The 12,569-nt window shown below is 30.5% G+C and overlaps 1 protein-coding gene across 4 annotated transcripts in view; it reads left to right on the top strand.

The window, feature by feature from the left end:
- LOC148237832 (uncharacterized) overlaps window positions 1-7,085 on the top strand; it is a 444,404-nt gene extending 437,319 nt beyond the window's left edge. For 3 of the 4 annotated variants that reach the window (XM_088205820.1, XM_088205821.1, XM_088205819.1), the window contains 2 exons: window positions 2,752-3,041; window positions 6,374-7,056. In XM_088205820.1, the coding sequence (XP_088061946.1) occupies window positions 2,752-3,041; window positions 6,374-6,844 (761 nt within the window). In that variant the 3' untranslated portion in view covers window positions 6,845-7,056. Of the gene's footprint in view, window positions 1-2,751; window positions 3,042-6,373 lie in introns of all 4 variants that reach the window. The other variant, XM_088205822.1, reaches the window with a different exon arrangement.
- Window positions 7,086-12,569: the final 5,484 nt, after the last annotated feature.

Below are 12,569 nucleotides of genomic sequence, written 5' to 3'. Positions count from 1 at the left end.
GTTATTTATTAATGACATAAATACAGCAATTAAAAATTGAAGTTTTCTTCTGTACGCAGATGATTTAAAATTATATAAATGCATTCGATCTGTTGTGGACTCCTTCTCTCTACAGAGTGACTTAGACTCTCTGTGGAGATGGGCTTCCATTAACCGTCTGCCCTTTAGTGTCGGAAAGTGTAATACTGTGTCATTTTCTCGATCCCGTTCGCCATTAGCTTATTTCTACCATCTCGGTGGTAACATTTTGACTATAGAAACTTCCACTACAGATCTCGAAATCACTTTCGAGAGCAAATGGAGGTTCTCTCTACACATACACGACGTCTGTGATAAATCTTCTTAAATGCTTGGCTTTGTTATGAGGAATGCCTTTCACTTTGACGATCCGTCAGTTATTCGCATCCTCTATGACTCCTTAGTTTGTAGCATTCTTGAATCGGGATCTATAATTTGGAATCCCCGAATAGCCAAATATTCCCTTTTAGTGAAAAAAATTCAAAAAATGTATTTAAGATACCTTTACAAAAGGACATTTGGTTATTATCCATACTTATATCCCAGCGCCTTTCTTTTAGGAGCGTTGGGATATGATTCGCTGAGTTCTCGCGGAAAGCTGTATGTCGCTAAGCATTTTTTCAAATTACTAAAAGGTGCTGTCGACAATCCAGCTATTCTCGAGGAATTCCAGTTTTGGGTTCCGGAACATTTTCGAGAATCACGATCGAGACCTCTTCTGATGGCCGTTAGGGCTAGGACATCCGCACTTGCCGACTCGCCTATGGCTGTGGCCATTCGGCTCCTGAATACGCTGGCATTACGTATTGATTTATTTAATGTTAGCTACGAGGATCTGATCCAGTTTATATCATTTAATTTGAATATTTTATAATTTTTTGTTATGTTTAAGTATTGTTATATTTATGTATATATACGTTTTTTTATGTTTTATAAATTTAAAATTTGTTTTCGACCATTATGACGCATTGGGGTAACCTGTTAGGCAACGATGGTCTTAATTTAACCAAAAAAAAAAATTAAGACACTAATAAATTTGGGTTTTGAATTACTCGTTTTTAAAAAAATGAAGATGGCTTTCTAATTTTTCTGATTTTTTAAGTTTTTACTAAATTAATTATTATATTTGTGTTTTTTGTATATTATTTACCTGTTTTCTGCAGACTAATTTTTCACTGCTCAGTTTAATACATCTGGTTTAAAATGTAATGAGTGTTAAATGCTTTATCTAACACACTAGGTTCGCAGTGAGCAATCTCATATGCGAATTTTTGCCCCAAATTGATGAGGGAACTTTTGTCCTATGAGGTAGTTTCTTAGTTTTCAAAAAAATAGCCAAATATTCCCTTTTAGTGAAAAAAATTCAAAAAAGGTATTTAAGATACCTTTACAAAAGGACATTTGGTTATTATCCGTACTTATATCGCAGCGCTTTTCTTTTAGGAGCGTTGGGATATGATTCGCTGAGTTCTCGCAGAAAGCTGTATGTCGCTAAGCATTTTTTTCAAATTACTAAAAGGTGCTGTCGACAATCCAGCTATTCTCGAGGAATTCCAGTTTTAGGTTCCGGAACATTTTCGAGAATCACGATCGAGACCTCTTCTGGTGGCCGTTAGGGCTAGGACATCCGCACTTGCCGACTCGCCTATGGCTGTGGCCATTCGGCTCCTTAATACGCTGGCATTACATATTGATTTATTTAATGTTAGCTACGAGGATCTGATCCAGTTTATATCATTTAATTTTAATATTTTATAATTTTTTGTTATGTTTAAGTATTGTTATATTTATGTATATATACGTTTTTTATGTTTTATAAATTTAAAATTTGTTTTCGACCATTGTGACGCATTGGGGTAGCCTGTTAGGCAACGATGGTCTTAATTTAATCTAAAAAAAAAAGAAGACACTAATAAAATTGTGTTTTGAATTACTCGTTTTTAAAAAAATGAAGATGGCTTTCTAATTTTTCTGATTTTTTAAGTTTTTACTAAATTAATTATTATATTTGTGTTTTTTATATATTATTTACCTATTTTCTGCAGACTAATTTTTCACTGCTCAGTTTAATACATCTGGTTTAAAATGTAATGAGTGTTAAATGCTTTATCTAACACACTAGGTTCGCAGTGAGCAATCTCATATGCGAATTTTTGCCCCAAATTGATAAGGGAACTTTTGTCCTATGAGGTAGTCTCTTAGTTTTCAATAAAAATGCCCTCTCTGAAGTAGTAGTTATATGAAATGTTAAATATGTGTTGACACAAAAAATAACGAGTTAATCAACATATATTAATCTTGAAAATCATTTATTAAAAATTATATCTAGTTTAGAAAAAAAAAAAACGTTTTCGTTTGAAACTCTGAAATTTAAGTATATTTTTTTAATTTTACTTTAATTAAAAAAAATAATAATAGCATTGATTTTAAAATGTATAACATAACTTGATTCTAAACAGTGTATTTTACCTATTATTTATTTATTTATCCTTGCTTCTAACACAAATGAGATATAAAAAGTAAATATTATATTTACAAAATAAGCAACACAAATATTCATATTACATCATTAATAAAACACATTAGTATGTATTATAGTAGATTCAAAACAAACTGAAACTCAATACAAATAACACTGTGCAAACATATAAATGTAGCAATATGAATTATTTCTTTGTACGTATCATATTATATAAACATTACTAATAATTACATAATATATTTTTTTATTAGATAATCCAGTTTCGTGCGGCTGTGAAGCTCAAGAGGCTTGGGAATGGTTGAGGGCCCACAGGAGAGCTGTCGGAGCCGATGGGGGTCCAAGATGCGAGGGTCCGCCCTCTGTCCACACTCGTCCACTTCTCCAACTTCGAGCCAGACACCTGTGCGCCCTTCCATTGGTTCTCAAACTGGCCATACAAGATATACAACCGTTTTCTGTTCTTGTATCGTGGCAGAGTCGCAACCATTCGGCTTTGAAAGCCTATCAAGTCGCATACTATGCCGAAGAAAACTTAAGCGAGGTAAATAAATATATAATAACGAGGCTTTTTCGCAACTTCGCACCGATCCTTTTTTATTTCGCCAATTACGTTTTCCTTTTACGATTCATTAGATACGAAAAATATTTGAATAAATTTATTTTAAATGAGTTATTTGCATAAATTAATACATTTCTTGAAAACGCAAATCAGATGCTATATTATTTATTATTTAACAAAATTTAACTTGCAACGTTTGTGTATTTTCAAGGAAATCAAATATTACCGCTATGTATATTGTATAAAACAGAAATTAGACCGTTCACTAAAGCATATCAAAGAATGGAAGCTTAATTAACTTTGACGGAGGATTGCTACCTATCAAAAGAGCATAGTCTAACGTTGTTAACTATTGAATGCGATTTAGACAAAACCAACCTGACCAAATTGTGTTTAATAGGGAATTAGATTACCCGAAAACAAACGTTGTCTTGAAATTATAATATATCTGTTTAATTGTTAAAATCTACCCGAAATTGAATTTACATATTTAGTTGCTTGTGAAACTCCAATTTCCATATCCAAATCATTTGAGTAGTATATCTTAATTATGTATATCACAATTATTAGTATTTATCACATAATTAGCACAATACAAAAATATTTTTTCCATCAAATATTACACTTGATTTTAAATTTTTAGTTTGAGATTTTTTTTTTATAGATTATTAAAAAGCTTAAAAATATATTTCAGTTAGAATCTTAAATACATTTTATTGATTATTTGTTTAAAATAATAAGCCTGAACGTTGCGTTGTGGTGATGTTTTTACATCAGTTATGTAAAAACTAAAAATGTATAAGGGTCATATTTGGTAGATGTTCTGTCTCTTTTAAATTCAGCGATTCATCTGCCACTGCTAAATAGCCAAAAGATCAACAACAATTACATAACCATCATTTGAAGAAATGTCCAAGATAGCCAAGATAGCAGTCAAATAAGGCGAAATAAAGGCTAAACCTCGGAATGAAAGATACCAAGCTGAAATTTTGCACAGACCTTCGTTTTGATGTTCTAAGGACAGGGTGAAAAGTCTCATAAAATATCGTGTCTGCTAATCAAGATGTTAAAGGTCACAAAATTTGTTTTTTTTTCAAATATCTCGCATTTTATGCGTCACACGTCATTAGATGCTTTATAAAACTTGCAAAGCATAAAATTTTCTACAAGTTTGGTTATAATATTTGTTTTGTATCATTAACCGTTTTTGAGATATAGCGCGAAGAGTGGGAGGCGTACATCCGCTTATAGAATCCAGCGAGTATTTCTACCTGCTTAACTTGGTATAAGCTTTGAAAAAGTAAACAATCGTGAAAAAAGTGGTCTCAGCAAGTCGTTTGAACCATAATTTTATTACTTTCTTCATTGTATTATTAGGAATTAAAAATGAAATATTGCTCGACAAGAAATTTGTGCGAAAAAATTGAAAGAGTTGAGAGATGTCCTTACGGAGTATGTACCAGATGATAAGAAGATCATTTCCAAATTAAGAGAAAAATATTTAACTGATATTATAGTTATAACGAAGATTGGATCATTCCCTATTTTTTCTTTTCGCGATGCTCAAGCTTAAGTTTTATCCATAGCTTGGTATGAAAATAAAAAAGACACTTCGGAAGAAGAACACTTGCGTGTAGTGGAAGCTGCTGCGGCGATTATTAGAGAAGATATTCGATCTTCTGTTGTTGAGACCAAGTCTTATCCGCCCCCGAGTAAAATATTAATGAAGAAATTCCGAAAACTTTATTACATTTTCTGCAAGAAGTTATTATAAAGAACAGAAAAGGAAAGACGGGGCATTTTAAAACGAAATACACAGCTATAAGTCATGCTATAATGACTTCCATACGAAAACGGTCCTTTTCTTCGCAGTTATTAATAGGCCTATCTGTATTTCTTCATAGAAAAAATACAGATAGGCCAAACATCCAAAAAGACTTTTGGATGTTTTGTCAAGTTTAGGTTTTTTCGCTTCATATAGTGATACTGTAAAATGTTAAATTTCAGCTGTTTATCACCCACAGCCTCGTAATCAACCATCATAGTCAAGTGCCTTAGTACAGTATGCAGCAGATAATGCAGAAAAATATTTATACTCTTGATGGCTATAATACTGTTCATATAATGGGAATGATAAAAATAATAACTCCAAAATCTGAAGTTATATCTGATGACCGCATAAAGAAATTTACAACAAAACCAAGTGCAAAGGAGTTAGCAGCACTATCACATATACCCCTTCTAGTGTATGAAAATCATGTACCCGGATTGAGCAAGAGATTCAAGTTCAAAATTTTAATGATGTAGAAGAACTAACCGAACAAATATTTAATGTAGTTGATTTGTTGTGGAAGTACGGAAAGTGGAAAAATATCTCACCGTTGCCAGGGTGGAATGGATTTATTGAACAACTAACAAAAAACAATGAGAACTTTGTAACTTCTCGGATTCTGTTTCTTACTTTTATTCATCATCCTGTGAGTAATATGGACACAATTTACACTACATTACAGTGTGCTATAAACACTGCCAAGAAACATGAACAAAGAACATGCTTAATAACTTTTGATCAGCCGTTGTACATAAAAGCACGTGAAATCGTAGCAGCTTCAGATGTTAACTCAGACTTGTCCAGAGTAGTTGTGAAACTAGGAGGCTTTCGTATGATTATGTCTTTTATTGGATGCATAGGGTATATAATGAATGGAAGTGGAATCAAGGAAGCTCTCAGTACAATTTATGCTTCGAATTCTGTCGACAAAATTTTGGATGGTCACACTTTTGCAAGAAGTATCAGAGGCCATACGTTATTACTTTTTGCATTATTGATGATGACTTTTGAAGATATGGAGATTGAAAGTTATAATGCTTTAGATGGGTTCATTCAGCAGATAACAATTTGCGATGTTTTCTACGAAACTGTGGAAGAATGTACAGGTAACTCTGGCTCCGTAGTTTACATAGCGTTATCCTATAAACGGATGCGTGCTTCCCACTCCCCGCGCTATATCTCGAAAACCATTAACCATACGAAGAAAAAAATTAAAACAAACTTGTAGAAAATTTTATTTTCTATAAGTTTTGTTAAACATTTAATGACATGCGACGCAAAAGAGGCGAGATATTTGCAAAAAAACGATTTTTATGACCTTTGATTAGCAGACACGATATCTTTTGAGACTTTTCACCATATATTTAGAACGCCAAAACAAAGGTCTGTGCAAAATTTCAGCTTGTTATCTTTCATTCCGAGGTTAAACCCTTATTTGACTGGACTACTAGATAAAATGTATACTTATTATTTTGTTTTTTAGATCAGAGGAAAGCTGCTAGATCCCACTGCCCGTTCGACAAAACTCAACAAATTAAAATCTTACACTCGATACACAATCTGCGTGCTGGGAATAGGAGACTGGCCAGCGAACGGTCCAGCTCCTGACGCCAGGATAGCGGCTCGCACCGAAAACGATAGTCTTCAACATCAGCAGGAAGACGTCTTCAACGAGTCCATTCTCTCCCACATGATAGACTCTCCAATCTCCAAGTGCACTTCGGTGGTTACGCTTGATCTTCCCGGAAGTCTCATGAACGAAGCCATTATGCCGAGCAACTCTATGGGATTCGCTTCCGTACTAACCAGAAGATTGGGACTCATAGTTGGCAGCTGCATGGGCTTCGTGGTGTTTATTATCATGGTGTCCGTTTTGGGGTACATGAAGATAAAAAAGCAGCGGGAGGTAAACAAGAGAGATCAACCGATGCCACCAGAGTACATTTCGTATTAGTATCGGAGCTCTTTTGTATATGAAATAAAGAGGTTGTTAAGGTTTTAACTAACATTTGGGTGCACACGGTGAATACACCAAAGCTGTGATTATTTTTTTCACTTGGATATATATAATAAAATTATACAGTGTACATTAGATGTTAAAAATAATTATTTTAAACGATGATCAATTTTATACGTGAAATATGTACATAAGTATAAGTATACAAATATGATTTAAACTAAATTATAAAAAAAAACGATGTGCATAATAAATAAGCCAAAGATTATGGTTTTAGTTTAATTACCAAATAACATTATTATATGTACTTATTTTTATATTTATATTTTATTAAAATTGTTTTTTGCGCTTATATAAATTTAAATATTGTGTTTTCACATTAAATTGTATAAAAAGAACGATTCTGCTGCATAATATTTATATATATTAAATGTTATATTTTTATGAGTATCTTAGCAAATATTTTTACTTTTATTTAACACCTGTCAATATAAAATATATGATACATATACATATTTACACACAGAAAAAAAATATGAATTAATTGATATGGACTAACACCCATTTGTGTTTAAACAAATTATACGCTTATTTAACATACATACATAACATATTTCAACAGCTTATTAACATACATACAATTATAAAATCTAAATATTCATTTCTGTGTAATACATTAGCTAAATATTTAGTATGTTCAACACGTTCATTGTCATATTATGATATTATATAAATGATAATATATACTCGTTTTGTAACTATGTATAGTTATTATTATCACCACATAAAATCATAGATTAATCAGAAATAAATAATATAAAAAATACAAGAACTTCAATGTAAATAAAATCAATTTATGGTTAAAAAAAATATAATCTACGTTAAAAATATTAATTAACATATGCCCATTATTGATTATATAGTTTTTGTATAAAGGTTAATTTTCTATAATATTTTATACAGCATATTAATAAACAATAACTATTAGCCAAATGTATCAAATATGAAGTTTATTTCTTTGTTCATGTATTTAAAATTATAAATTATTTCGTGATATTAGATATCATTATTTAGTTCATATTTAAAATGTAAAAAAAAATATTTAATACATATTAATAAAACATTTTATAACATATAAAATAAAATAGTTGTTGACCAGACATTCTAGGGCTGCTACTCAGATTTCAGTGTCGATTTTTTAAAATATATATAAAAAATACAGTGGCCCTTTTAATATATAGTTAAAAACTATAACATATGTCGATATAAAAAAAATATATAATGTTTTTCATATTGTCATGGAAAAAGCAATATAACTACAGTAATAAAAATATAAAGTTAACACAACGTGACGTTTTATTTATTTGATCCTAAAATTAATAAATCTTTTAATTTAAAATATACATTTTTAAAAAAACAGTAAACGTTTGTAGATTGTAGATATTTTTTATATACTTATATCTAGAAAATTTCGCACTCAAGCGGCGCCAAACTTTTAGTGTGTAATAAGTCTTAAGTGAAGGTGCAATAAGTTTTACATTTTTTTACGTTTGTTTTGAACATAACCGAGCTTCCTTAAAATGAAAAAAAAAAACAATCTTTCATACGTTTTCGTTGTACAAGCATTGGACAGATACAAATCAGATATTTTCTTTTGAGATATGTAAGTATATAATATTTTGTACTAATAAATTCCGTTTTCAATTAGTCGGTAATATTTTAATTTGACAATTAAATATATAAGATCGTAAAAGGTGTATAAATATATTTTCAATAAAATAGTTCAAATATTTTTAGGTAACTGCCCAATTAATTTGCAGCAAATTAAAATAAATACTAGCTAGTATCGAATTTAAGACCTAAAAATCAAATGAAGAGTTCGGAACTAAACCATTGCGTAATCGTTGTTAGTATTTGGACCACTTATTAGCACATCCGTCCCAAGACATTAATCACCCATAAGTACCGAAAAAACTACCCATTCGTGTTAAAAGGATACGCAATACACTGTCATTCTTTTTTTTATATAAATATGGAACATATTTTTTAATTCTGCGTCGATTTTTTAGTTTTTATACATAGATATACATATATAGAAAAGCGTCGCTTCAAAGAGCATCGGAATTTTGTGGATTTAAGGAAATTAATATTGCCTTTAATATTCCTAATAACAATTATCCATATTCCCAGATTTAGATGCCAAATTTCTCGACACAGTTTTACAGTTTTTTTCTGTTAACAAAACTTTATAAATCAAACCTTAAAGTATTTCTGTAAGAAAAAACAGATGTTAAATAATATAATATATCACAAAAAAACATTTTATTTAAAATTATTAATTATTATTACGAACCAACGAATGACACCCAATGCTTCAAAATATCATACAAAAATAATTCTAAAACGAGCGGACTACTGTTATTTTACCCCTTTGTCAACGACCGCACCTGTTAAATCATGTGAATTCATAATAATTCGAATTGTATCTGCTAAATCATTACAATTAGAATTTCAACATCATTCTAATAAAAATTAAATATTATTAAACATACACTTGTGTTCTTCTCTTTAATGTGTTCTACTCCGCGCAAAAGGACTACTGTTAGTTTACCCCTTTATTAACGATCGCCAGTGTGGCCATCTGAAAGTTTCACTTTTAAGGCGTAAACATATTTTGTGTAAGTATTTAAGAAGCAACGTTATTTGCCTGCCAACATATTTATATGTGATTCGCCAGCGCTGTCTCGAATTCGCAATATAAAAAATGCCTCTCTGTCATCAAGTGTCACAGATGGACATTTATTCTATTCAAAAGGTATGTTTTTAAACTGTACAATATTTTTAATAATTTTGTGTATGTGTTGCAGAGAAATATTTACCTCTTTTTAAAAAGTTATCTGCAAAAAGGTTATCTATATTATGTTATTTACTTTTTCTAAAGTAGGTTCATCACTACTTGAGATATTTGTTTGTATCTCATGGGAGTAGTAATTTCTGATCCTGAGTTTCTCTCTTTATTGCTTAAAAAGTGCTCCATCTATCTATCTAAGATCTTTATTTTTAGTTATGATGCTTTCTGCTTTATCAGGACACATGGAGTTCCTTGGTTTAAACTCTCTTAGAAGTCGGATAACTTAAAGGTTACAAAATAGAAGTATTAGAAGCCCTCTTTTATTTTTTGTTTATACTGTATTGCCACATTTTTATTTTTTAGTTAGTCAATATTATATTTTCTACAAAGCGATAGTTTCTTTCTTTAAGAATTGGATATGCAAACACGCAGTTTTGTAATAATTAAGTAATGATCTGAGTCCACATTAGTCCCTCGATATTACCTGACATCCATTAGATTGGATTTCCGTATGTATATTATATGTGATAATTAAAATAGTATATGCTTACAAAAATACACTCTAAAAGGTTTTCCGACGTCTCTTTTGCCTTCGAAGTCACACTCATTTGGCGTCAAAAGCGAAACATTTTCTAAAAATTATTAAAATATGTATTATAATTTTTTAGTTGCTTACAACCGTTTATGTTATTAAAATGATAATTATTGAATTTTTATTTAATAATTGTATATTATAATAATAATACAAATCTCGCAGACACATTGTTTTTTGCTAGTTTCAGCATTTTGCCATTTCTCCATTCAGAAGAGCTATTTTAATTTTATTTCCGCTCAGTTGCCCGCGAAGAACAACACATCTAGCAGTCAAATTTTGGGACCCGACACGTTTTACGCCTTTTTTCCGTCTGCAAAGCAATTGGGTTGAATGGCTCCCGGCGGAACCATAGTCCAAATCGCTTGCCACGTCTATACTGCTTCCATATAGCTGAGTCTTTCGGCTTAATCAGTTACTATTTATACCATCTTATGTATGTGTGTGGCGGTCAGGCTATATATTCGTCTGCGAGTATAGAATGCCCGCTGGCAAGCCATTCGTAAAATTGTTTTCTCATATTTTCCTTTGGGGGAGGACGCCTACTCAGTCCTTGTGTATTGGTATCCCTTGGTCGCGTGGCTCCAAATTGAATTCAGGATTATGAGGGCCTCTCCGTTTCACGCCATTGTGATTTTTCAATAACGCTCCCATCCCTCCCTTTCAACAATTTCGTTCTCGTTATCAACATAAACGATTTTTTTATTTGACGGTGCCAAATGTAAATGACGCTCACTCGTTGGCTCGCTGTTTTCATTTTGACGTCTGTGTTATAATATAGAAGTTTATTCGTCACCATAGTAATAATAAAATATAATTTTGAAAGATAGAACTAAATGCAAAGCAATGTTCAAATACACAAGAAAGTTGTTATATAATACTACTAAAATATCTTAAAAAAAAATTTGCTACTCCTAATTGTAAAAGTATGATTGATAGATTAGAATGGTTGAATGTTCAAGAAATATTGAGTATGAATGTTTTAGTATTTATATATAAGTTAGAAAATAATATGTTACCAAAATATTTTAATAAGTATTTAATAAGAAATAAAGATGTACATAAATATAATACAAGAAATAAAGAAAATTTAAAGATAATTAAGTATAAGAAAACGAGTACGGCTAGGGGAATTATGTACGGAGGTTTTGATTTATATAATAGTTTTCCAAGAGAAATCCGAAACAGCAAAAATATAACGGGTTTCATAAATGGAATAAAAAAACACCTTCGTACATATAGAAATAAATTATAATATTAAGACTTTATTATTGTATATTTTTATTTTTTATTTCTGTTATGTATTTTTTATATATTTTTATATATGTTTACTAAATTTGTTAGATGTAAAGATTATCTATTAAGCTAAATAAATTAATAAAATAATAAATAAACACAAACACCAGAATAAGAAGATCTCAAAATCCACGCTGCGTGACAAATTTAACTTAAACGCAAACGTAAAATTGCATTTTAAAATGATAGCACCTAAAAATCTAACACTGCTTATCAAAATTGACCTCAAAAATCAAGCATATTTATGTTCGAATTTCATTTAAGTATTTAAAAGCATATGAAAGTACCACTAATTATTATAAAAAAAATTATTTTATTTTCCATGTGAGCAAATTTTAATTAATCTATTCAATCGGGATGTTAGCGAAACTGCGACAGAGCAATTAGTTTAAAATTTGCTGGTATATGAAGCGGAATCAATTTGTTAACAAACTGTTAAACAAACAGTGTTGATTTAATACAATATAATAAACACAGTGTTAATTCAAGCATGCAAACACAGCACTGACATAATCTGCGCGGATTATTTGACATAAAGCAGTGAAAAGGATATTCAATCTACTATTGTACCTACGGGAATAACTAGAATCGTTAACCGTGTAATTATGCTACTCTCGTAATAAACCTACGATGTAATATAATCCAATTTTGCTGTAATTGCAGTATATTTAAAACTATAACTATATTTTTCTTACAGATGTGGTAAGCTTATAATATTATAAATAATTAAAATAATTTTCCTTGCTCTTCAATATTATCGTAATATTTCAACCTATCATACAATTTATAATTCACAACAATGTGAACATATTTTGTATATAAAAAGAGTCAAACATCAAATAAAATTAAAAAAGAGTTTTATTACATTCATGAATTGAAGATGTGCCACATAATGGTTGCCCGGCGAATTAAAAACAAACATCCTTATTGAATAAAAATTGGTAAGTGGCTGCCGTTTAAAGATCAGAGAATCTCTAGGAAGG

This window comes from Plectrocnemia conspersa, unplaced genomic scaffold (assembly GCF_051122295.1).
Source record: "Plectrocnemia conspersa isolate PC_06_02 unplaced genomic scaffold, ASM5112229v1 ptg000002l, whole genome shotgun sequence".
NCBI lineage: Eukaryota > Metazoa > Arthropoda > Insecta > Trichoptera > Polycentropodidae > Plectrocnemia > Plectrocnemia conspersa.
This window is presented reverse-complemented; position numbering and strand designations above follow the sequence as displayed.